Source organism: Aspergillus oryzae, chromosome 1, assembly GCF_000184455.2.
Source record: "Aspergillus oryzae RIB40 DNA, chromosome 1".
Classification (NCBI taxonomy): Eukaryota; Fungi; Ascomycota; class Eurotiomycetes; order Eurotiales; family Aspergillaceae; genus Aspergillus; species Aspergillus oryzae.
The window spans coordinates 1,859,612-1,884,668 of NC_036435.1; the positions used below are offsets into that span (position 1 = coordinate 1,859,612).

The 25,057-nt window shown below is 46.1% G+C and overlaps 9 protein-coding genes across 9 annotated transcripts; 5 read left to right on the plus strand and 4 right to left on the minus strand.

Moving 5' to 3' along the window:
• Positions 1-956: 956 nt before the first annotated feature.
• Positions 957-3,158, plus strand: AO090009000696 (putative transporter; the record flags this gene model as incomplete). Its single annotated transcript, XM_023236409.1, has 6 exons — positions 957-1,150; positions 1,203-2,146; positions 2,203-2,331; positions 2,393-2,468; positions 2,526-2,720; positions 2,780-3,158. The coding sequence occupies 6 exons, from the start codon at positions 957-959 to the stop codon at positions 3,156-3,158; spliced, it is 1,917 nt and encodes a 638-aa protein (XP_023088761.1).
• Positions 3,159-3,201: 43 nt separating this feature from the next.
• Positions 3,202-4,065, minus strand: AO090009000697 (25S rRNA (adenine2142-N1)-methyltransferase; the record flags this gene model as incomplete). The annotated part of the gene is made up of 1 exon (XM_001817062.3): positions 3,202-4,065. The coding sequence occupies one exon, from the start codon at positions 4,063-4,065 to the stop codon at positions 3,202-3,204; it is 864 nt and encodes a 287-aa protein (XP_001817114.1).
• Positions 4,066-4,616: 551 nt separating this feature from the next.
• On the plus strand, positions 4,617-5,479 carry AO090009000698 (60S ribosomal protein uL23; the record flags this gene model as incomplete). Its single annotated transcript, XM_001817063.3, has 4 exons — positions 4,617-4,644; positions 4,912-4,973; positions 5,035-5,321; positions 5,392-5,479. 4 exons carry the CDS (start codon positions 4,617-4,619, stop codon positions 5,477-5,479), a joined length of 465 nt encoding a protein of 154 aa, XP_001817115.1.
• Positions 5,480-6,589: 1,110 nt separating this feature from the next.
• AO090009000700 (BUD31 family protein) lies at positions 6,590-7,202 on the plus strand (the record flags this gene model as incomplete). Its single annotated transcript, XM_001817064.3, has 3 exons — positions 6,590-6,761; positions 6,826-6,956; positions 7,059-7,202. The coding sequence occupies 3 exons, from the start codon at positions 6,590-6,592 to the stop codon at positions 7,200-7,202; spliced, it is 447 nt and encodes a 148-aa protein (XP_001817116.1).
• A 751-nt stretch (positions 7,203-7,953) lies between these two features.
• AO090009000701 (forkhead box transcription factor) lies at positions 7,954-10,122 on the minus strand (the record flags this gene model as incomplete). The annotated part of the gene is made up of 1 exon (XM_001817065.3): positions 7,954-10,122. One exon carries the CDS (start codon positions 10,120-10,122, stop codon positions 7,954-7,956), a length of 2,169 nt encoding a protein of 722 aa, XP_001817117.1.
• A 2,344-nt stretch (positions 10,123-12,466) lies between these two features.
• Positions 12,467-14,263, minus strand: AO090009000702 (aspartate kinase; the record flags this gene model as incomplete). Its single annotated transcript, XM_001817066.3, has 4 exons — positions 12,467-12,564; positions 12,635-13,884; positions 13,980-14,060; positions 14,115-14,263. 4 exons carry the CDS (start codon positions 14,261-14,263, stop codon positions 12,467-12,469), a joined length of 1,578 nt encoding a protein of 525 aa, XP_001817118.1.
• An 841-nt stretch (positions 14,264-15,104) lies between these two features.
• On the plus strand, positions 15,105-15,710 carry AO090009000703 (uncharacterized protein; the record flags this gene model as incomplete). The annotated part of the gene is made up of 1 exon (XM_001817067.3): positions 15,105-15,710. The coding sequence occupies one exon, from the start codon at positions 15,105-15,107 to the stop codon at positions 15,708-15,710; it is 606 nt and encodes a 201-aa protein (XP_001817119.3).
• Positions 15,711-17,209: 1,499 nt separating this feature from the next.
• On the plus strand, positions 17,210-17,938 carry AO090009000705 (nucleoside triphosphates FAP7; the record flags this gene model as incomplete). Its single annotated transcript, XM_023236456.1, has 2 exons — positions 17,210-17,392; positions 17,756-17,938. 2 exons carry the CDS (start codon positions 17,210-17,212, stop codon positions 17,936-17,938), a joined length of 366 nt encoding a protein of 121 aa, XP_023088762.1.
• A 1,465-nt stretch (positions 17,939-19,403) lies between these two features.
• On the minus strand, positions 19,404-24,459 carry AO090009000707 (type V myosin; the record flags this gene model as incomplete). Its single annotated transcript, XM_001817069.1, has 7 exons — positions 19,404-19,498; positions 19,550-19,764; positions 19,832-19,905; positions 19,958-23,816; positions 23,874-24,063; positions 24,119-24,251; positions 24,325-24,459. The coding sequence occupies 7 exons, from the start codon at positions 24,457-24,459 to the stop codon at positions 19,404-19,406; spliced, it is 4,701 nt and encodes a 1,566-aa protein (XP_001817121.1).
• Between the last annotated feature and the right edge of the window lie 598 nt (positions 24,460-25,057).

Genomic DNA, 25,057 nt, shown 5'->3' on the forward strand with positions numbered 1-25,057 from the left:
TCAGCAAATTTCATCAGGCACCGTGGGGTGGCAGTGACCATAAGAATACTATTAGGTCGGTAGTAGTTGCTGATATAATCATACATGCATGTCTGTATTGTAATATTGTTATATAAAGTATTGCATATGATACTCCGTATAGTACATACCTGTATACATACATACATATACCTACCCAGCCTTTACTAGGTGTGTAATAGTAGATACTGCTGAGCTTTACAGGTAAATGGCTGACAATAAACTATGTATATGTAACTATTACATTAGATATTACACTCAGCCCCTTGAAGTACTAAATAAGAATCCATAGATTCCCACTACCAGGCACAGGTACTTTCATATATTTATATGGTTTGAAATACTTATACACGCTATGAGGTATCTCCAGGAGTATAACTGGATATCCATGTATATACCAGATATTGTATGCAGGACTGGTATGCTTACAATACCCGTATTCATTGAATAATTTGAACTACAGTCACACGAGTACAGAACATTTGCTACAGTTTTAGTGGTAACTGAATCGATGGCTGTTGTAGTACTGCTAATAAGATACTTTTACTTGGGTAAAGTACTAGTAGATGAGACGTACAGGTGAGTACCAAGTTCACTTTTCAATCAAGTGTATAAGCACTATCACTAGACTTAGGGGCACTCGTCCCAATCCGTTATTTTTCTGTTTGCTTCTTAGTGTATCTCTTCAGCCTCCCGTTATCATCACTCGTAGTCGCCTTGTTGTAATATATCTCAAGATACCTATTAGCTAACTGGGTATCTATCTTATCATTTGTCTGCTCAGTTAAGTCTTATCGTACTTTCATCCAATTTTGTTTCCGGAGACCTCTGGAACGCCGCATTTCCTGTTACTTTCTGTTTTTGGATTCCTCTTTCACAACACCACCAGCGCCCTCACATCTACTTCTCCCTCTTCCTCTCCCGAGTAAAAATTAAAGATGCCGGCTTCAATAGCGCTAATTGAGGACGAGGATATAGGAGACTCTAGTACGCTCGAGCGTAACACACATGGTATCAGGATACCAAGTTCAAATCCGCCAGATCTACCACCAGATCTCGATGTATTTTCTCGTGGGAATTCCGCAGGGCCCACGGGATATTTGATCGATGCTTATTCTGTCAACAGACTAAGGTGAGTTGTCAAATTATGTGCTGTCCCAGCTGCAAATATTTAAATCATTCAGGCCAGCATCATTTTCCGCGCGGTTCAGACAAGCAGGCGGGGTCAACAGTATTGATAGTTTTGCTCGATCATGGCAACGAGCTGCAGGGTTCCCCGAAATAATCCCTCGCCGTCCCTCATTTGTGACAGTGGAACCCGACGAAGATTGTATCGTGAATGACACCGCTGAGTCCCGAGACCGTCGATCGCTCGGCGGAGATACTGATATTACTCGGCCATTGCTTGCTGCCGACACTGAAGAAGAGGGTTGTGACCTCGATGGCCGAAGTCCGCCGAAAGGAATCGCTAGCATTTTCGGATCCTCGTTGGATAGAAGCACCGGAACGTCGTACGGTACCATATCCTCTCGCGTTAGCGAAGCGACCCGGAGACACGCTGTACAACTACACAGGGAGCAACAAGCCCGCCTTGATGCACCTGCGATTGAGGATACTGAATCTCTACTCGTCAAACAGGTACACCATGAAGATGGTACTCGTGAGAGTATTGTTGTTGGCCAGTCGACCGTGCCGCAAACGATCTTCAACTCCGTGAATGTTCTAATCGGCATTGGACTCTTGAGCCTCCCGCTGGCAATGAAGCAGGCAGGCTGGCTTCTTGGTCTAACATTTCTTTCCTTCGCTGCCGTGGTAACTTCTTACACAGCAAGGATCCTTGCTAGGTGCTTGGATGTTGATCGGAGTCTTGTTACCTACGCTGACTTGGCCTACATAAGCTTTGGAAACCATGCACGCTTAGTGACAAGTCTTCTATTCTGTTTGGAACTCATAGGGGCTTGTGTCGCCCTAGTCGTACTTTTTGCTGACAGCCTCCAGGCTCTAATTCCAGGACTGAGTAGTCTTCAGTGGAAACTTATCTGTGGTTTTATGCTCATTCCTTTGAACTTTGTGCCTTTACGACTTCTTAGTGTGACCAGTATCTTGGGTATAATCTCTTGCACATCCAGTATGCCTTTGTCTTTTCCTCCCGAGCATTTTTCGTCACAAACTAACACTTAGAAGTTGTCATGTTAATATGCCTTGATGGGCTCCTCAAACCAAACGGTCTGGGCTCCCTGCACGAACCAGCCACAACTTCTTTATTCCCAAACAACTGGCGGACCGTGCCTCTTAGCTTCGGGTTGATAATGTGTAAGTCCTTTGCAATGGTGATCAAAGGTGAAGATGAGTTGACTCTATCAAATCCGTAAAGCACCTTGGGGCGGCCATGGCGTGTTTCCCAATATATATCGAGATATGAGGCATCCAAGTAAATATGGAAAGAGCCTGTGGGCTACATATCTCTTTACGGTACGGGGTGAAAGGGAAAAGAAATAAAGCAACAGTATATATCTAACATATTATGCACAACAGTATTCCCTGGATTGCGCAATGGCTATTGTGGGATGGGTGATGTTTGGTGAAGAAGTACGGGATGAAATCACCGCCAACATCCTGCTGACGAATGAATACCCACGCGGAATATCTATTTGCATTATAATCTTTATCGCAATCATCCCGATCACAAAAGTGCCCCTGAAGTAAGCCTATCCCCTCTTTCTATAGACCTTTTCAAGCTCATATTCCTTGATTAACACAGCTGTCGACCTCTCGTGGCTACGGTTGAAGTCCTTTGTGGGCTTGGGCCACACGTTGGCTTAGCACCAGAAAATCCCAAAAGCACACAGGCAACCATTCGACAGTCATTGCAAGCCATTATACGACTTCTTGTGGTCGCGGTTATCGTGTTAATGGCAATTCTCTGCCCATCCTTTGACCGAATCATGGCGCTGATGGGCTCTGCCTTGTGCTTTACGATCTGCATCATTCTGCCACTTGCGTTTTATTTGAAAATATTCGGACAAGAAATCAGTCGGAAAGAGTGGTTCCTGGACTGGCTTCTTTTACTCATATCAACAGTATTGGCAATTGTTGGAACGGCGTGGGCGTTCTTGCCGGAGAATATGATTTCTGTATAGTAGAGCCTTCCAGTCAGCCTTGCGGTCATTGCGTATCTCTCCTTCATTGTTTGACAACAATAGCGAAATTGTTCTTCATCTTGCCAGTCCTCAAAACCTCTTTCTTGAACGACGTGGGTTGGAAGTCATGGCTGTGCTCCCAAAGCTGGAATATCAACCTCGAAGTCTCCTTGCTCTTTTCCAGAACAAACCCCATGCTAGACATTATGTCCCGTAGTCTGCACTCCGTAAGGTATCGCGAGTTTTTGACACAGGCCACAGGTAAGACTAGGAACAGCCTAGGTGAGATATGGAAGGGTGACCCAGACAGGGGTGACTTTCTCAGGAAGGCAACGCATCGCTTCAACATTTCGCCCCTGCCAATGGCATCTGGGACATAATTGAGAACCAGGGAAAGGCTAATGATGTGAAACTGATCGGCAGCGCCACGAGGGAGTGACATTTCCATGAAATCCTGTCTTAATATTCCGGGCTCCTGAGAATTCAAATCGATCCTGGTGACATCCAGAAAGTTGTTCATAGAGCAAGCGTTTTTGGTGCTGAGAGCACCAACTTCGAGCACCCGCAGCTTAGACTTCGTATCTTGTAATCGCGATAATTGTGGACTTAGCCAATCGACTAAAACTTTACTTGAGTCTCCACCGCGTTCTAGAGACTGTCCGAGTCTGCTAGCAAGTTGATATCCTTCTAAACCGCCATTCTCTCGAATCCGGGCATCGATCCTTTCAACTAGAAGATCATCGTTGGCTTTTAGAGCCTGTGCCCGATTTTTGAGAAGTCGATGATGTCCGCGAATGAGATTGCGTGTGGCTTTAGATGAGAGGGTTGCATGTTTGGCTCTGACTGTTGGCGGTCGAGTATGTGAAAGGAGCGTGGCCTTTTTCGTCCGAGATCTCCTCGAGGCCATGCTTACTATATATGTACTTTTCTGTCCCTTTTTTTTTAAAAAAAAAAAAAAATAAATAAATAAAAATAAAAATAAATAAAAATAAAAATAAAAAGGAGTGAAAAAAAGAACAAGGTGTGCGATGTTAGTCTTATAGCTGAACTTTGGAGAAGATGCAGACCTAATCCTCAAGATCCTTCATCAAGTAGGCGATAGGGTTGGAAGTTGCCTACCACGAAGTGCCTTGTAAACAAGTATGGTTTTCGGACGGAAGTGAAAGAGGAGCAGTAGGTACAGTACACGCTACCTACAAAAGGAGTATGCAGAGTCCAGACATAAAACAACCTTTCCCAACGACTAGAATTACCATTCGATGGTCACGGAGTTATTGTGTCTCAAAAGTGGAGTCCATGTATCTATATTAGGTTTGGCGTAGAATACAACAGTGGGACTAAGAATCAGGTCAGGTGACCCACAGAGCAAAGCCGTAGGGTTTTCGCTAAGCGAGTGCATTCGAAATACTTCGACATTCGACACCGCGACAATCATCACGACAGCGCCGGACGACAGCCATGGCACCTAAGGCGGATAACAAGCAAGGTGGGTAGATTTTGAGCGATTTGATGTTCCCCCCAGAGTTGCAGGACTGTCGAGCTTGAAAGCGCAAGTTTCAGAGAGCATCTTGTGCTTTTCTGCATGGCAGACACTGATATGTGATTGTTCCGCACGAGGGAACTGAAGTCAAGAGAGGGAGTGCGTCGTGGATTTTGTTCCCTGTTCTTCTCACCTCAAACTACTCTGCTATCTCAAATATCGGTTCCTGGAAGAGATGATCCTCGCAGTTTTGCTGATTGGCTATTTCTATAGGCAAGACAAAGCCCAGCGACCGCGCTGGCGCTGCTGCCAAGGCAGTCCTGAAGGGTGTAGGCGTACGTTACCACCGTTGAGCATCAAACGTACCTTTTCATGCTAAGATATCTCGTCAACCAGGCGCACAAGGCTCGCAAGGTCCGCACTTCCACCACCTTCCACCGCCCCAAGACCCTTGAGCTCTCCCGGTCGCCCAAGTACCCCCGCAAGTCGATTCCTCATGCTCCTCGTCTCGATTCTCACAAGGTCATTCTTTACCCCCTCAACACCGAGAGTGCGATGAAGAAGATTGAGGAGAACAACACTCTGGTTTTCATTGTGGATGTGAAGGCGAACAAGCGCCAGATCAAACTGGCTCTTAAGAAGCTTTACGATGTCGACACTGTTAAGGTCAATACTCTTGTCAGGTATGAAGACCATCATGGCGCAGAGTGATAAACACTCCATTCGAGAATTCTGTCTCTAACAAGGATACAGGCCCGATGGATCCAAGAAAGCCTTTGCTCGGCTAACCCCTGATGTGGATGCTCTGGACATTGCGGCTACCAAGCTTGCCATTGTCTAGATGAATCAATTTTTTATGGGTCTGGTGAACTTGTTTTGTTTAACGCGGTAGCTTATAAGTCCTGGTCATACAGTTAGCTACCCGTGCTGCAACGACGGCTGAATGATCGTTATAAAAGGTGTCATTTCAATGCATAATCTGAACCCACTTGGGTAGTGCTGTAGGCCTCGAAGTTTTCTTTGTAATCTTATCTAGAGGTACTTTTACCGAACCGCTCCTTGGAAGCAGGCGAGCTTCTGGAGCCTGGTGCATCCGATAGACCTCTGGTTGACCGACGAAAGAACGCGAAATGACACATCCATACTTAGCGAATGCATTGATCATTTCTAGTTATACAGTACAAATTCAATCAGCTGTCATGCTAGCAGAGACACAGATTGCACCCATCTCAAACGTTTGACCACCCCTCGCCACGATATTGATTATCACAAGACATCATATGTACCAAGTCTTCCATTATCAGAACCATAGCTTGCTTATTGTGAGCGGAGAGCTTCCAGATGTTTCAAAACAGCAAGATTGGTATCCATCCACCGCTCCACACAGTTCTGGGCACAAGTCTCTTCAGACTGATCCAAGCGACCGGACGAAATCTTCCCAGTGATACATTTCTTCCAGCAAACGTCGGCGAGGTGATGCACGGCTAATGAATAGTCCATTAGTATATTGTGTTAAATGCAACAAACTCTAAGTTTAGATGGATTATTCACTTACTCTGCTGGATGTTCGACTTCTGAGCTTCATTTGTTAGGATCTGGTTCAATTCTTTCTTGTCAGCATCGCTGAGCTTGGAGACGTCGAGCTGTTGATCCATCCTGATTTCAGGGAAGTCGTTCTGGTGCTTCGTCGATTGTAAGTCGAGTAACAGGGTAGTAGAAGAGTGAAGGGGTTTCACTAAAGAAGCTGAACTGATCCCCAACACCGCATACCAAATTTAGTTCCTTTCCACATATTTAGAAGGCGGTGCTCTGGGGCAGAAAAGGGACGCTGATTCCAAACTATTGTAGCTGAAGCCTGAAGGAGCGTCCCTCTACCCTCAAAAACGTCTATAAGGACAACATCTGGCTCTTACTTTAGATTCATCCCATTGCTAATATTGATACACTGAGTATGCCTCCGATCCGAACCTCCCGCAACCGCAAACCACCTCCGGCGGGGTTCGATGACATCGAGGACACACTACTTGAGTTCAGTAACAAGATGAAAGACGCAGAGAATGCGCCACATGATGGAAAGAAGAAACATGAGATGCTGTGGTCAATCTTTCAAATAACCCATCAGCGTAAGCATACCCTTACTCCTGCAATTTTTGTCGAATGTAGTTAACTCGCGTGATCCTTTCACAGGCTCAAGATATATCTACGATTTATATTACGAAAAGGAAGCTATATCAAAGCAACTATATGACTGGCTTCTTAAGAACAACTATGCGGATGCTAACTTAATCGCTAAATGGAAGAAGCAAGGTTACGAAAAGGTATTATCCCCGCTTTCTCTCATCCTTTAGGGTGCGCTTTGCCTCTGAATGTCTTCCAATACCCTAGAATTAGCATTTCACTGACGTCGCGCTTTTTCGTAGCTTTGTTGTCTCCGTTGTATTCAGACCAAGGAAACGAATTTTAATGCCACATGTATTTGCCGCGTTCCAAAGGCCCAACTGAAAGAGGATCAAATGATACAATGCGTTAGTTGTGGATGTCGAGGTTGTGCCAGTAGCGATTAGCATTGATCTGCCAACACCGTCCCGGGGGTTCAAGCTTAGGGGCACAAAAAAGGGGAAATGATAAAAAAAGAAGAGTTGGAAATATTGCCATGTATATGGTTGAAATCGGGATTCATGGTTGGTTGGTTGGCTCTTACAAAGGCGTCCGGGTTGTATTTGGTTTTTCTACTCCTGCTTATCTGGAATCTTTTCCTCTGCGTCCACATATCTCGACATTCCTTCTCATATCACTGTTTCAGCCGATCGCAAAACAATACCCCTACAAAGAACTGCGCACTATGTTGTGCTCTAGTATCTAGTCAAACGGACATATACTTAACCTAATAGTGTACAAAGAAATTCATTGACAAACGACCACTAATTATATCTACAACCAACAATAAGAAAAGGAAGAGAGAATAAGCACATATCAAGGCCTCCGAGAGTAGACATAGTCAAGAATCAGACTCGTAAAACATGGCATTTCATGTACATCTTAGCAAATATCGTCAAGGTCATAACAAGGTCATCAATTGAAGTCAAAACCAATTCCAAGCCTCAACCCAGCCTAGAACTCCAAAAATATCAACCGCCTAAAATTTAAACAACCCAAAGAGCAAATCCTGCTGAACACAAACTCCAAATCCCCAGAAATAAGACCAGCATTATTATGTGCTAAGCCGCGGCATAGATTCGATGAGGGAGATCATATTCTTGGAGTGTAAAGATGTTGAACACCCAATTCCTCAGAAGGGTAGAACCTATTAGGGACTCAGAATAGTGACATATTGCTCCGATGATTTAGCTGCGGCCTAGGCACATGCTGTCTGGGTTTCGACGGTTCTTCTTTGCTTCCGCTGCCGATTTTTTGAAACCCCTGTAAAAGATCAACACCATCTACCTCTCCGGGGCCCTCATCAAAAAGGTGGAAAGAGAAAAAATCATCATGAGTAGCATCTATAAAGCGCCCGGAATCGGGGACCTTCGATGGTGAATCGGGAAAGAGAAGGCCTTTCGTTTTGCTTGAAGATGAAAACGAAGGCAAGCCGATACGGCCGTTCACACTCATAGTCGTGATATCAGCAAGCACACCGCTGTTCGAGCCACTAGCATCACTCCGTGAACGTTTCGCGGAACGCTTTCCTGGTGAACCATATGCTGGTGTTGAAATGTTATCCGTGGTAGTGTCCGCAAATACGTCAAAGGTAGTGTGGAGGTTTTCATTCGGCGTAAAGGTTTCATCCTGAATGTTAAACGCTGGGCTCCATGGTAAATCTTCGTCTGTGAGGCCTAAATGCTTAATGGGGGAATTGACCATCTGCTGAATCTTCTTGCGGTGGTTTCGAAGATTGGTGTTAGGGGAGACCGACGGTGGGGGCTTTGCGGGCTTCTTGAATTTTATGACAGGGGTAATGGGAGGCGGCAGCATGCTAACATATTCACTGCGAAGTGGCGAAGAGCCAACAATAAGTCCAGCGTCTTTCAGCGTACCAGAATGACCCGGACTGATGTCGTGAGAAGAACTTCTAATTCGAGCGATCTCTTCTTCTGCACGGCCACGCTTGATACGAGGAGGTTCAATATCCAAGTCTGAAGTTAGTATGTGGCCAGCTTTGTTTGGTCGCATTGCCGAAGACTCCAAAGAAGAAAAATAGCCGCTATCATTCATGCCAGTTGACTTCCGTTTTCTAGAGCGAGAAACGACCCCTGTCGCCGTAACACCCTGAGATGGCGTAGGCGGAGTTCCCTGGCGGATGAACCGAGGTGGCACAATTGGAGGTGATGAGTGTATAGTCTGCGGCGGAGAAGACCGCGGTGGGAGGGTCTGCGTAGTAGGCCCGTTCACTCCTTCATCACCTGTGTCATCCTGGAGGGCGGGGTCCGAAGCAGGTAGTGTCGCGTCGGAGGACAAATCCACATTCTTCGAAGACTTTGGCACTACAGGAGGATAGGTAGACGGTGGAACTGTCCACGTGGCCGTGGCAGAGCTCTGTGAATGCGTAAGCTCCCTTTGGGGAGCAGCCGGAAGGGGGATACTAGACATCGTGGCACGGCGAAAGGGTTTGTCTTTTAAAAATTGCGCTTCCATCCCAGGCTCAATGGCCCAGTAGTTGCCTTTCCCTGGGTCATCCTTAGGCCGTTCCTGCTTTATGAATGCCTTGTTTAAACTGAGATTGTGACGGATGCTATTTTGCCAGCCAGGATCACTGTTCTTATAATATGAGAACGTGTCTGAGATCCACCTATAGATCTGTGCGAGGGTTAGCCGCCTATTTGGTGCGCGTAGAATAGACATTCCGATTAGTGTTGCATAACTATACGGTGGTTTCACGCCGTCGTCTTCTATAGGAGGCATTTCGTGTGGCTCGGGTAAACGCATCGAGTTGGTGTCTTCGCGTTTCGGCTTTTTCGCGGGCCGCTCCTTCAATGGCGCCGCATCCATGAGCGTCCTTTTCGATTGAGCCCTGGAGTGGAATGATGGCTCAGGAAAATCCGCGAAATTATCACTGGGTGGCTCGTCTATGGGCTGACTCTGTCTTGAGAGCCTGTCGGGATTGACGCTGGGAAATATCGTGAACAAAGCCGACTGCGGCATAGACATTGTAGACGTAACGGGATACGCATATGGATTGGAAGGAGTTTTCTTTGTAGGAGAATCAGTAGGGAATGATGGTGGAACAGGGGCCGTGATAGAGACGAAGCCCAGCTTTCCTCCTCCAGACAGTGAGACACCTGACCCTCGACGTGTCTTCGTTGGCGATGGTTTGTGCGTGCGAGCGGGTGGCAAGTTCAAGATACAACCCGTGTCTGTGACATTCTCCATAGGTTGCAGGGGTAAAGGCGATGGTTCCAATTGACGAGACTTGGCAATTCCGTGCTCAGTGGGTGAAGATGAATTGACAACTGCTGACGCAGTTGTCATAGGACGGGTGGAGCTCATGATGTCGTCCGGTTGAGTGGGTGCCAAAAACGCTGGACGCGTCGACGAATTCCTTAACGCGAGAGTATACTAGCACCGTCCAGGTGAACGCTGCGTCGAGTCGGCCAAAGATGAGGGGCAGGGGCAGCAACGCCCAATGACCAAGTGAATCGTAGTCACCCGAAAATGCAGAATTCAGGACAATTCGCGGTGGTATAGAAAAGACAAAGGCAATGCAAAGGGTCTTAGGCTGTAGCGCAAAGAAGTGGGTATTTGGGCCACAAAGGCGCTAAGGAGGGCACATCGAGGCCGTGGCTCCAAGTGCGAAGAAAAAGCGGGTAATAACTGTCGAGTTTAACTGGATTGTGAACTGTTCTTGATATTATATCCCCCCCTCCCTTTCTTTCTTCTACTTGGAATAGGCTGGATGGAAGACTGGCGCAGGACTGCTTCAAGCCTGACAGTGCTGTTAGAGTGGGCTCACGCGGCGCGCGAAATAATAGTAAATCTAGAAACGATGATGATGGGGGACGGGATGAACGGGATGTTTAGAGAAGAGGCAGAGAAGAGATAAAGCGGGAAGACGGCCTCACTCTATAATCGAATCCCTTCACCTAGTAAGGTTTCTCCCTCGAGGTAAGGTGGGGTGCGCGAGATACGTTAATAACAGCAGAGTTATGTACGATTACTTGGGCTGAGGAATGGAGAGAAAGGAACTTGATGTTAGGTGATTGTCGCGGCCTCGTTTGGCAGCTAAGTATGTATGGTATGGTTAGGTCGCGTCGCGTAACGCGTCGAGGGCGGCGAGTACATTGGAAGAGGGTGGGGTTTTGGTACTAGTATTGTCATGGGTGACAATACAGAAGCTCCTGTTTCACCATTGGCTGACCTCCTTGCTTAGTTCCGCCACCTGGAACGATTGTCGTGTCCAATCACCAGGCGATCTCGGTCGATCATTGGGCCCTCCCATCAGTTGACGAGGCAAGCATGCCCCGGCCATCAGACTTAGTGTCAGGTTGTGTGCCTTTCTAAGCCAAGCCCGGTTTTATTAGATCCATACTAAGCTACGTCTAGATTCCCACCCCATGCTTTGTGTCTCGAAGGAAAGCTTTGTGATCATACTGCCACCCAGATTCTAAAGATCAGCCATCTCAACCGACAAGCTGTGAAGGCGGAATCAACATTCGTCATCCAGCAATTGATGGGGTCGTTCAAAAAAAAAAAAAAAAAAAAAGAAAAAAAGAAAAAAAAAAGTACAAGCTTGAGGTGCTTGGATTCGAACAATAAATATTTAAGGCTCGTTAGCTTCAATCTACGCCTGGATAGCGATACCTCAACAAGTCGACGAAAGTATCGACCGTACATCCTGTCCCTCCAGCAGTTGTACAGAGAGCGAATCCTAATTCAAATGAGTAAGGGACCCTTGCTCACCACTATCCATGAAGTTAATTAACCCTTCAATTGGGATGGCTCATAACACAATCGAACACTACCTGCGCTAATTGTCTACATATATTGTCATGAGATTGGCCGAGGCAAGGGTATGGAAGATTCCCAGGTACCCGTGCTGGCCTGCAGTAGTACTTGTGTGTGTTCCACATGTAGCAGCATTACTTCGTGCTCCCAGCATAGATAGTATTTGAATTACTAATAGTTACTTTTAGTTAACTTCTTGATCATAATCGTGGGTAGGCTAGACCTCCGATGGGCACCTTTGCCTTTCGATAGAACTCTGTTATAACTCCTTGAAAGAGGGGGTTTGGAATTCCCGAAAAGGTGACCTACTATGCCAGCAAGGCGTCGTCTAATTAAAAATCTAAGTTGACGACACCCCTGACAGAGGAGTAAACCAGTGGGGAGCGAAAGTTTTGTTCACATGAGCTCCAGTAAATTGTACAGTGCATCCCTCCATCCCGAAAAAGCCTCTTTATGAAGTGCTTGTCATTGCTTCAAAAACTCCATGTAAACCCTCTATGTCCTTGGCCGATAACGAATTTGTTCTAAATCTAGATAAAGGACAACCAACGCCTGGAAAGGAGAGCTGAAACAAATGCGATCTATCCCGGAAACACAAAAGATAATTATGTCAGTATAGAGGAACAAAGCGTGGTGCATGGCAGAAAATATCACACATAGATTCAGATAAAAAGAGAGGAACATAGGCTCTAATAAGATCCATTCAGACAACTCCAGAGTTTCAACTTTTCACATAGTCATGTAAGACACGGAACTTCTCGTCGTATCGTATAGATATGCCATGGGTATCCTAAATCATCAGAGACCCTCGCTGGCATTGTGCAGAAACCCCTACGAGAAGGGAAAGGGGGGAATAGAAAGGAGGAGGCGAAGGAGGAAAGGAGGGCGTCTAGTCTAGAAATGTGAACATGCTCGTATGAATAATGTTCAGGGCACGGTCTGCGTCTCTCTCTTCGATGACGCATGATATATTGATTTCGCTCGCACCTTGGAGGAAGAGAAGCAATTAGCTTTTGGTCAACCAAATCCAGTAAGAGTTCGACCCCGTTGCACTTACCTTGGGAGATCATCTCAATGTTCACATTATTTTCTCCAAGGGTTGTAAACATCCGCCCGGCAACACCAATCATGTTCTTCATTTGTTTGCCAACAAGGCTCAGGATGGCCATCTCTGGGATTATATCGACTGTCCCATATTTCTGTAGGTCACGTAACGCGCCCTTCAAGTCCTCGTCAATAATTTGATATTCATCCCTGCCGACTCCATTGAGAAGAGGCGACTCAGAATGAAGAGCCATGGACACATGCACTTCACTGGTGGATATCAGATCGATTGAGAGCCTCCATCGGTCAAGGACAGAGAAGATGCCAGCAAAGAACCCATGCGACAGGGAGCGTTTGTTGGAGTGGACATTGATCACGAGAATCTTGTGCTTGATAGTTACAGCGGTAGGACGCTTCGGCGTCTGCACAAGACTTGGACTGCGTGTACGGAACAATCTGGGGTCATGCCCTATGGCCGCCTTCTCCAATTTATAAGAGGAATCAGGGAAAATGATAGTGCCATTGCCTTTCGGGTTCATGACATTCTTGATACGAATGGGAATTCTCGCGCGGATGACTTGTTCCATGGTGAATGGATGGATGACCTCTGAGCCATAAAATGTCAGTTCAGCGGCTTCTGCAGGTGTGATTGCCGGAAGAATACGCGCAGTTGGCACTTTCCGGGGATCTGCTGTGAATATTCCGTCGACTTCCTTCCATACCTGTAGTTCTTTGGCACGTATCCCAACGGCGACTAGGGCGGCGCAAAGATCTGTATAGCCCCGCCCTATTTGATCAAGAAGACCGCCTGGTATGGTCCCAAAGAACCCAGTTACAACTGGAACTCTGCCCTCACAAGCTCGGATTTTTTTACCGAGAGTGCTGGCGAGGTTGTTGTAGAATTCCTGGTCGAGACCCTGGCTTGAGATAGTAAAGTCGACAATCTCAGCCAAATCCACATATTCCGAATCTACTCCTCGGTCCTGGAGGAAAGCTGCCATAAGTCGACAACTAAGCTTCTCTCCTGTACTCATAACTTTATCCACACAGCGGACACTGATCTCCCCGAGCGTCTGAGCAGCCTCCAAGACCTTCAGAACCTTTTCACATTCATCGTTAATCTCGGTAACTAACTGAAGCCTTAGTCCCTTGGAATTAATTTGACTCTCGACTACTTCGATATGTTCCAATCGGACCGCCTCGACGAGAGAGACGTAGTTTTTAGATTCCGCATTCTCTGCATCCCGCGCTGCGCGTAACAGCCTATCAATTGTATCAATATCAATGTTGATTTTGGATGAGAACAATAGAACCTGCGAGGCAGGGCAACGCCTAACCGGGGTGGAGAGGTGACTCACCGATTGGTAGTACCTTCAGCTTTTGTAGAGCTACTTCTTGCAGAGCAGACTATTGCCACACTGTGATCTAAAAGGCTAGGTCTTGATTGAAGGATGTCAGTAGCAGCTATCTCTATATTTCATCTTGTTGCTTACAGAACAACTTGATCAATGATATTAAGGGCGAACTTGCCCACACTGGTACCTCCAAACTTTTGTACAACCCAGTTGCCGTTTGAAGGGCCTACTAGGTCGCTATTGGATGTCGACAACGGTTCCAATTTGGATGGCAACCGAGATTCCATGCTGGAGAGTAACTGTCAACTCAGACTTTGTTCTCAAAAGGCGATGGCGATCCTCACATTACTTGACTTCGGTAGCGGGATAGCCTTTTTATGTGCACTGGCGGGGTTGCGAAAGCGGAGCCCCTCTAATGATACGGGGTATCACATAATTTTTCCTCTTCTCCGCCTTCCGCTTGTGGAATACGATATCGGAGTTGGTTCTTACTACACGGTACATACTCCATAGATAGAGCTAGTATCAGGTACTTTGTAAGTAATTACTATAGGTACTCCAGTACCTCCATGTGTAACTCGCTTCTCTCAAGGCTTGGAGCCATTCTAATTTGTACAAGTGATGAGCAATATGTATAGAATAAGTATACAGCACATGTATAGGTGTATATGTAAAAATGATCTTCGCTCTCGTGGGATATATATAGCTATCCTACTTTTGTAGCATTCGGGTGTCGAGCGCCATACGCTTTTGTGTGAGTCATCTCTCTGATCATGGATTTACGAAAACTACTCCGGAGTAGGTATCGAATATTCGTCAATACCTAACACGATTGGCTTGCGGAGTCCTCTGTGGTACATACATACCGACCAATTGGAACCTAGAGTATAGTTCCACTTTTTTGTAGCACCGATGAGTACCGGACCTAAATGGCCAACCCACCTAAAAAAGACACGCCTTGCTAGGTCCCGAGTCTTCTCCGGTAGTCGGGTAGATATATGGCCTTAGTCCAACCTACAACTAGTACTTCGTATTAGTGTCATTGTCACTTGCCCTTATCTCCGTTCCCACTTTCATTTGCTAACTCAACAATCTCTAAGTGAAAGAGGGGCCCTTAGATCGATTACTATGGATCCTGCAAGAGCAGAAGTTCCAACATGTCCGTTCTGCACCTTTCCTGAACCTGATGGTAATTCTAATATGGACCATTTTGAGGTATATCATCCTGAGATCGACAGACGGCTTGGTGTCAGCAGTGGTAAAAAGGCTATACACTTGAACAACCTGAAGATATCTTCTGACTGCAGGCAACATCTATCCGCCAGCGAGGAGAACGAGCATTTAGGAAAGTACACCCATTGCCCACGTGGTTGTGGGGAGATAGTAATGGACGCTGAGCTTCCCACCCATCTTGAATTACACCAAGCAGAAGAAATTACCCACGAGAGTACAACATCTTCTCCGCCAGAGTTCTCCGGCTCGTTTACTGCTCAGAAGCAAAGCAGACCTGGCGATTGCGAAGACCTGGACAATGCCCAGTACTCACATGGACTGTTTGTGAAGAGCCAACTAAAGAAAGAGAAACCCACTCAGGAAGCAGTGAGAGAAACAAGACCCCGTAGTCCTTCGAATATAACGCTTGCCGTGAAAAAGCTTGGAGTATCCGACCCCTTCTCTGCGTTCTTTTCCCTGTATCTTGCACAGTTTCTAGGTCGTGAGCCTGCTGATAAATGAAATAGCGCACCGAATTGGGACCATATGCTCATGAGAAGCAAATGCCTTCGTGGCTTCGAAAATTATTAGAAAAAAGAGTCAAGATAACAGAGTCCAATATAATCGCTCCAGATGGAACGCTGCGGAGACATCGTTCAACGGAGAATGAGACGACAGATGTTGTTCCGGTGCTTGTTAGGCTTTGTGAACAGGACAAATCAGTACAGCGTGCTTTCTTCTGTAGCCCTAAAGTTCATCAAATCTCTAAGATGCCAAAAGAGGGGGGGTTTTGTGGCTACAGAAATATCCAAATGCTAATTTCCTACATCAAAGAATGCCGCATTCCGGGACATGAATGTTTTTCGGAGACATCACCAACGATCCTGCAGATACAAGAGATGATCGAGAGTGCGTGGGATATGGGTTTCAACAGCATCGGACGGATTGAGACAGGCGGAATCCGCGGCACTAGAAAATACATTGGCACACCCGAAGTAAGGCAGGAATACTTGAGGGTAGATATTCCTTACTAACGTTCTTTTTTTAGGCACAGGCGCTATTTTTGAGCTTAGGAATACAGTGAGTTTACACCGAGGAACACAATGGGAATAGTACTGATATGTATAAGATGCGAAGCCAGTCGTATCGGAGTAACCAAAGATATGCAAGCTCATGACGTTTTGTTCATGTACATTGCAAACTATTTCAGACAGGCGTGCTCCTTGGATACAAATGACAAAGTTTTCCTGACAAACTTACCCCCAATTTACTTCCAACATCAAGGTCTGAAGCGTTCCTCTCTGTCATTAACCTCTATCTGTTGACCTTGTGTCTGGGGCTTACCGCTATACCATCACAAATAGGGCACTCATTGACCATTATTGGATTCGAGATACGTGACAATGGCAGTGCGAACCTCTTGGTCTTAGACCCAATGTTCAAGCCATCGTCTGCTGTGAAGCGGCTCAGAGGTACGCGCGCAGTATCTGCCGATCCCGCTCGGATCCTAAAGGGCTACCGACGAGGGGCAGCTTATCTAAAGAAATATAAAGTGTTCGAAATACTCAAGTAAGTCACAACTATTTACTTTACTGAGCAGCGACTGACCCTTTTAGGCTGTCTACCTCCCAAGACCTTGTCCAAGACTTGACTTGTACAAAGCCATAGATCTTTTTCTGGGACCATGACATCAGGATCATTACTTCAACTATCAGTGTGGAAGGACCATTAAGAGAGAGAACTAAAGTAAATGAAATTGACGCTTGCAAGGTCCAATGGTTGACCTCCGAGTAAGTACCTAACTAGTAGTAGTGAACTTTGCACCGTACTCCGTACTAGTATTTAATGTGCTATATCCGTCGGATCGGACCCACTTTTCCCGCTGAAATAGGTGCCTGAGGTGTTCGTTTATACCCCACGTAAAATTTACCCATTGCCATCATGTTTTACATGATTATACTTTCGTTTCACAGGAAAGCAACTGGACGTTTCAGTCACCCAGCACTCTGCCTAGTGTCATCATGCGAACAGCCCCGAATGTGATTATCACAGGAACCCCTGGCGTTGGGAAAACTGTCCACTGCGAACAACTAGCGCAAGATACCGGTCTGCGACATCTGTCAATCAATCAGGTCGCAAAAGATCGTGATTGCTTCGAGACCTATGACGAGGAGTTGAAAACTTGGATTGTGGATGAGGATAAGGTACGCTGAGTATATACGCTCTCTCCTCCCTGGAAGTCTCAATTGAATAGGATTTCTCTCAGATTGCAGGTTAATTTTCCCTCTACTTACCTGGTCTGGTCAATATAGCTGCTGGACGCTGTTGAAGATGAGATGCTTCAGGGGGGACTCTTGATTGACTGGCATGCATGTGATCTATTCCCCAAATCTTGGATTGACCTCGTTGTGGTTTTGCGATGCCCGTCTACATCTCTTCTATATGACCGTCTTTCATCAAGGTATCTACAGGCGGATCCCGCCAACCACCATCTATCCCCCATCTTCCTTCATTTTCAGCAAGCCTAATAGGATTTCACCTGTTGCAGGGGATATAAGGACGCGAAGCTACAAGAAAATTTAGACGCAGAGATTTTCGGTGTCCTATTGGAAGAAGCCTGTGAAGCCTTCGACGAAGAAGTTGTGGTCGAGCTTATGAGTGAAAAGGACGACGATGTAGAGGGAAACTGCGAAAGAATCTCAAGTTGGGTATCCTCTTGGAAAATCAACCAAAACCTCAACGCGAATTGAAATATTTTAGAGATGCACCACCTATCAACGTCGTCCGCCGCGGAGCTGAGAAATTAGGATTTTTCCTGGACCAGCCAACGCTGTAATTTCTCCAAAGCTTTATACCTGTGCGATATTTGGTTCTAGCAGTTTGTTAGCGAGGAAGTCGAGGACGGAGGGGCCACGTTGGGGAACAATCAGGGAAATGGAGAAAAGACTAGAAAGGTAGTGGTTGGAAGGCAAGCTCGGGAATTACCTTCTCCTCCTTGTCCATCTCAGCATACGTTTTCCCTTCATATTCAAAAATCGGATCCCAACCTAAAGACCATATATAAGCTGGAAATTCCGGACGTAGCAGAGAGAGATTATGTGTACCAAAGTTTGATGGACCTCTCGGTCTGACAATTACACCCTAAACGTTGAGGTCAGATTTCGAAAGTCCAAAAACTTTGCATCATTGTCAATTACCTTCGTTCTTCCCTGGAATAAAATTGGCTCTGAGCCAGGGCCGTGACTGAAAGCGAATGTACATATCGCATCTGCCGATTTATCCTCGAACGAATCGAGAATTTTATTCAACCCCTCATGGCCCAAAACATCAAGAAATGGCTTGCTTAGGAGATGTCAGTACAAAAAGCAAAAATTTGTCCTGGTAAAGCCTACATGTATGGGCCAGGAAGCCCTTTCAGTGCATAAAACTCCAGTGCCGTGTCCTCCGTGAGAACCGGGCCTTTGATCTGTTCAGGCAATATTAGCACTGTAGGCGAGATGGAAAGAATATCACAATGTTTACCACTTCCGCTGCACGCCTGCACTTTTCTCTGGCAATTTCTTCAATAGTCCCTTGTATCTCCGGAATATCAAGCCCCTGGTTATCGACCTCGATTGCATTGCCCAGAATCGCTCTGACTTCGGCCAGTTTGTTTCTGTTGCTGGTGATGAAGTTCAATTTCTTTAATGTAGTCATGGTGTCTGTGCCGCCAATTTTGAATTGCTGTTTAGGGAGTTCAGGGGAACAAGGTAGGAAAAGAGGCTGAGACAGGATGTTATACTCTCCTTGCTAATTAACATTTACAAGTAGAGTGAAGATCGTAAGACAGAAAGAAGTCTGACATGGCCGGGATTGTTTCTATTCGTATCGGAAGCTTTGCTTCCCCACTACTCCACTAGCGTGGTGCCATATGTACTACGGATAGAGAGTATATGTTTTCAGTAAGGTAGATGGACCTCAACTCAAATTGCTATTTACAAGTGAGACTCGAATAAAATGAAAAATCTAAACAGAGAAAGGTGTGGCATATGTCCCACACCGCTAAAAACAGAATAAGGATGCGTGCTGTTCCAAGGTAACAGAAATGCATAATCTCATCATGATCCGTAACTCTAGGAAATGACGACAAGATGACTCCTTCTAAACGGTATACTCAGTAGAGTAGCATGTTTTTACTCGACCATAGCCTTGTACTACAGAGAAGTACGAAAGATATCATGCCATCTCCGCCATTTCAAGCCTCTCTTGCTGAGCCATTGCCTGAGCCGAGACAATTTCAGCAAGACGTTTTAGTCGTGGTGTTTGCAGCCCTTCAAGCAGGTCAGTGATTATCGGACAGCGCTGTCACATACGAAACTTACATGACGGTGTGTATGTCTCCAGGGCTGTGATAACACGAGGTTCGGCAATCTCGTACGGACCACTATCCTCCATATCAACAGGCGTCAGAAGCAATACGTCGCTCTTCTCCGTGACACGAGAGGCCACAGCTTTCATGATCTCCCCATTAATAGGTTGCTCATAATCCGCCACCAAGTATTGATTCAGGAGCTTCTGAATCTGATTCGGGGAGAGCCTGTATATGAATGTATTAGTTGTGCATATGGCTCGATGATGTGGCAAAATCAAACATGGGGCCTTACATCCAACAGATGTCCTGAATAATCTCAATGTCATTTAGTGTAGCCTTTTTTAACTGAAGAAGTTTGGTCGCTTGCTGAGAGGAGGTTAGTATAGGGGGCCAATCATATGTCTGAATATTGTCTTACCATCAAGTGCTCAAGCTGCAACGTCCCTTCCGGCATATCATGGCTTTTGCACCATTCTTCAATACGTGTTATATTGTAATTTATTTGAAGGCCACGCTTCCAGGACAAGAAATTCCTCCTCATGAGAAGGTCGTTGAAAGCGGTGACACCAACCAGACGAAGAAGCTCGGTAACAGTCTGAGTGACAATCGAATCCTCAAGGTAAAAAGCCTTCATTGCCTTGTAGACATTGTTCAGAAGGCTAAGAAGGTTGTCCATACTGTAAGCTGGGTTGTTGTTGGAAGGAAGAAGCTTTCCAAGAAAACGATTCGATTCACTTGTGACAAATCCTGGAAGTGATTGGGATTCAATGATCGCAGGAACGATCATCTTAAAAAGCTTCTTTTTCAACACTTTCATCCAGGTATGATAGATGTTGAACTCGAGGCTTTCCAAATCGTGCTTTACAATCTCCAGTAGCCGATCGTACTCGTAATTGTCAGTCTTTTGTGCTTCATACCAATCCTCAGCCAGGAACACGAAAGAAAGCATTTCATGCACATTAGACAGCCAAAAGGCCCCGGGGTTTATAGCATCATCTCCATCATGTTGCATGACCTCTTGTTGAATCGACTGCATCACATTCGCCAAAAACCGTTCGGATTCTTTCACGAAGCCGTTATTCCACATTTCAGATGTCACAAGGTTTATCAAATAAGCAGGGAATAGAACTTCTTTTTCGGTTGGTGGCGGAGTAGAACTAGGGAGTGGAATCTTTAGATTGCGTATCAAGCCCATCGTGACCTCTTCGTTGAGTTCATCCTCTTCAGAAAGTAAATTTTCGAGCTCCACCTCGACAGAGTCCAATCCAGGTGAGAAAGTGCTCCCTGATAGGTTTTGGCGCAATAGGGAGCTAGGAACAGCCATGGAGACGGGACGTGGGTTGTAAGCACCGCTAAAACGATCTGTGTCTATCCTCTCCGCACCGGCGCTGCGTCTTTTTGGCTTTGTCTTTTTTGAGGACACTAAATTAATCAACCCACTGGCAGGTGGTGGGATGGCGCTGCCGTTTGATTGATCACCGTTCAAGCCGCCACTAGGTAAGGTCCTCTTCGCAAGCTCTAGCTGCTCTTCGAGGTCAGCGATCTGTTGACGGAGGGAAGCTTTCTCATCATCCGACTCGGTGTTCATTTGTTTAAGCCGTTGCAACTCCTCATTTGCAGAACGGATGGATTCCCGTGACGCTTTTTCTTCCTCTTGCAGCCGCTTAATTGTCGCTTGCGCTTCGCTATGATTTTGCTGCAATCGACTCATTTCTTCTTCCATGGCAGATAACCGAGCAGCATTAATTCCCGCCTGGTTTGCCTCGGCCTGAAGCTCCCTAGAACGATTCTCCAGGGCGTTGTGACGACTCCTCCATGACTTCAACTGAGTTTCATAGTTTTCTAACTGCAGATTCAACGACTTGTTTTCACGTTTTAGAGACTCGAGATACTGTGTCAACTCTACCACCTTATTCTCCAGCTTGTAAGAGATCTGCTTTAGGTCCCTTGCATCTTCGCGGAGCTTTTTGTATTGTATCCTCGCTTGCTTACCTCTCCAAAGGTTCTGCACAATGACAACTTTTCGGCGATACTGCCGCCAAGCTCGTAATTGTCGCCAGGAGCGGAAGGCACGTTGTATAACTTTCGCAGCGTTTCCATGTATCGTATCCATTATATTTTGCCGGCAGAGGAAGCCCTTCGCAACCGATTGAAACAAAATGAAGTTTGCACGGATGATGTTATACTTTTTCCTTTCCTTGTGTCCCCGCCACACCCGTTGGATGGAAGTTGCAGCTTTGACCTTGCGCACCTCGGCCGCATGCTGCCTTGCTAAGAACCCTCTGATTAAAGCTTGAGTTGTAAGAATGGAAGCACGCGCCTCGAGATAACGACGTCGATAGTACTTGCACCGCAGATTCTTTTGTATCATGATTGCACATTCGTTCAACCTAGACGTACGAAGGTTTTCCAGGAAAGCGAGCATGCCTGCCCTGAAAAATATCTTCGTCAAACCTAGTTGATATTTATCTTGCTTTTGGCTGCTGCCATCTACCAGAGCTTTTTGCAGGATTGCATGGCACATTTCTCGGATTTCAGACGTCCACTGCGATGAATGGCAAAGCATATAGTAGCGTATCGCAAACTCTTCATAAGTCCAGCGAGTAGGATATCCAGCAGTGCTGATACGGACCGTTTCGAGTACACCACAAGCTCTCAATTGGCTAAGGACCATGGGACCTTCAAACTTCCAAGCTTCTTTCGCTTCGTTGGGCTTGATACAGCGTATATAGTGCACATCCGTAGAATTTATGGTGTTCATAAGCTCAATCAGCGATGATTTGAAGATACCTCCAAGTGTAGGCTTGCGGTTGACGGCCACGCCAATTTTACGACCAGGCGCAGCGACTGGCTTAGATGAGATGGATGCAGAGTCTTTTTCGCGGACGGCGGCGGCGGTATCTAATATATCTTTCACGAATTGATTCGAGGAGTTGCGGAGAACCTCCATGTGCTCATCCGGGACAGTATCCCTGTTCTTCTCTATAAAACCATCGGACTCATAAGTTACGTCCACAGCATAATGACATATGGTGAACGCCGACTTTCCGAACCGGGGCTTTTTGTAGAATTTTTGCTTATCGGCTGCAAAGTTATGATGCAGTTTTGTCACAAATTGTTCATCAGAACCCATCGGCAGCCGAGACTCCTCATCCAAAAGGGATAAGATACCCAATTTTGCCTCAATAAGGTCAATGCATGGTTGGTTGTCTGAGAAATCAATGAACGTCCAGTCAATTTGCTCTCGAACATATTCTTCTTGTTCCAGTTTGAATACGTGCTGATTGAACTCTTGCTGCAACTTCTCATTAGCGTAGTTGATGCAAAACTGCTCGAACGAGTTTTTGGCAAAGTGCTCGAACCCATATATATCCAGAACACCGATGAAAGATTTAAATTTGTTAAGAACTTCACCGGACGCTAGGCCGCGATTGATTTTTTCGACGAGCCAATCAAAGAGACTTGAATATATAAACTTTGCTACCGAATCACGGACAACTGTCGCCTGTTGTTGTGTCAAATTAGATGTGATCTTCTCACCTCTTGTTATAAGTTGCTTCTTGACTATCCATTTCGCGAATTCGTTGACGTCAATGCCCAGCATGCTGCAGGCCCTGACAAGGGAGGGCTCAGAGGGAGGTAAGGAAGAATCGGTTCGAGTGGCGGTAATTCTAACATTGCCTAGATGCAGGAGAGCTGCAAGGATGCGAAAAATTTCCGCCTGTGTATCTTCTGACACACCGATAGTACTCAGGGATTTCCTTGTAGCATTGAATTCTGCCTTGTCATCCACGCCATCAATAGTCGGCGTGCCGCCTTGGTTGAGATAGTCGAAGTCCTCAACCGACGCAAGACCGAGTTCCTGCTTTTCTGCGTCTGTTGCACCAGCTACAAGCTGATAAAAGATATGATAATTGCGTTCTTTGAGAGGTTGAAATACTAAACGGGATCTCTCTAACAGGTACGTCCTGATCTTTGCGCCGATGATATTGGTCCTATCATCGAACATTATCTCAATGTACTTTCCGAACCGTGAAGAGTTGTCATTGCGCGTTGTTTTGGCGTTTCCGAAGGCTTCCATAACAGGATTTGTAGCCAGGATTTGCTCCTCAGTCTCACTGATAGCATCTGCCCTACTCGTGGTGTATTTCCCAGGTTGATCTGAGGATTCGCGAGTTGCGAAATATCGCATAATGTACTTGGCGCTAACTGTCTTTCCAGCACCAGACTCTCCAGAAACCACAATTGTCTGGTTTTTCGCATCTCGCAACATGTCACTGCAACGCTTGCTTGTGAGTAACAGCATATAACAAGAGAGGTGAGTCGTATCTTACGCAAATGCCTCTTCAGCGATGGCGAATAGATGAGGCGCCTGTGATGCACGGTGTTTGCCGGCGTACACTTGCACCATCTGAGGAACATAGAGTGAATCCACTCGAGCGAAAGGGTTAGTGGCGATTAAAACAATGCCACTATAAGTATATATTTCCTTTTGCGCATACCGTAATTTGATAGCCTGCAAGACTTCAGGGTAGTTAGCCCCTCACTCCTGGGGGAGTACTGGGAGTATGAAACAAACCAGCTGGCTCATTCAAGTGAGATAGATTCGTCAGGTCTTCGCTGGCCTCCAGCATGGCTGGATTCATTAACGGAGGTAGCTTAGGATTGTTATCCACCTGTAACTCTGCTTGCGTGGTTTCCAAAGATTTTGTCTTTTATAATTATTGAACCTAGTCAGTCGAGCGGCCCAAGGGACATCAAATGGATTATAAAGATGAGACGAACCTCCCCATTTTCCAATATAAACACAAGTTGCACTTTGTCACCATCAACAAGCTTCTCTTTGACCTCGGATGCTACCCATCCTTCAGTCGGATCGGGCTGCCAGGCCCTCGTTCCGACCTCATAATTGTGCGCCATCAAGACTGAGTTGGCCAGGGAATCTGTAGCCTAAGTTGAAACGAGACCGAACCAGAACCTATGCGGAATGTATATGACACCGAGCGAGCACTGCTGTAGGCATCTAGCAGCGAATCATTAATTGGATACTCGGTTGATATTTGGACGGGGAAACGGATCAAGGGAAACAGAAAGCCGGGATATAATCGCCTTATGACAACACCGACAGGCCTGAACTTCAAATCATGGAAAGAAAATGGAGACTATCGTTTTAAGAGAAGAGGGGAGTTATTGAACTGGCTAACAGCTGGCCGTTAGCGAGCCGCGACCCCTGAGGCTGGAGAGCCGCGCCACTCGTCGAAAACAATCTCCACACCTGTCAACGCCAAGAATCAGGTATGGGTACATTGAACAGGTACTAGTTAGTAGTATGTATCACTAATCATGACGCCCATAGCTCTGTGGTCATTCAGATATCTATGTAGGTTTGGAGGCCTATAGACGAAGAATTTACGACATACTGCGCCCTTCGAATTTCAGACTCGTTTTCTACTCATCATTCGCTTAGCCTCAACAGTATGACCTCGAGAGGTGAAGTCGACTGCCGCTTAGGTGCTAG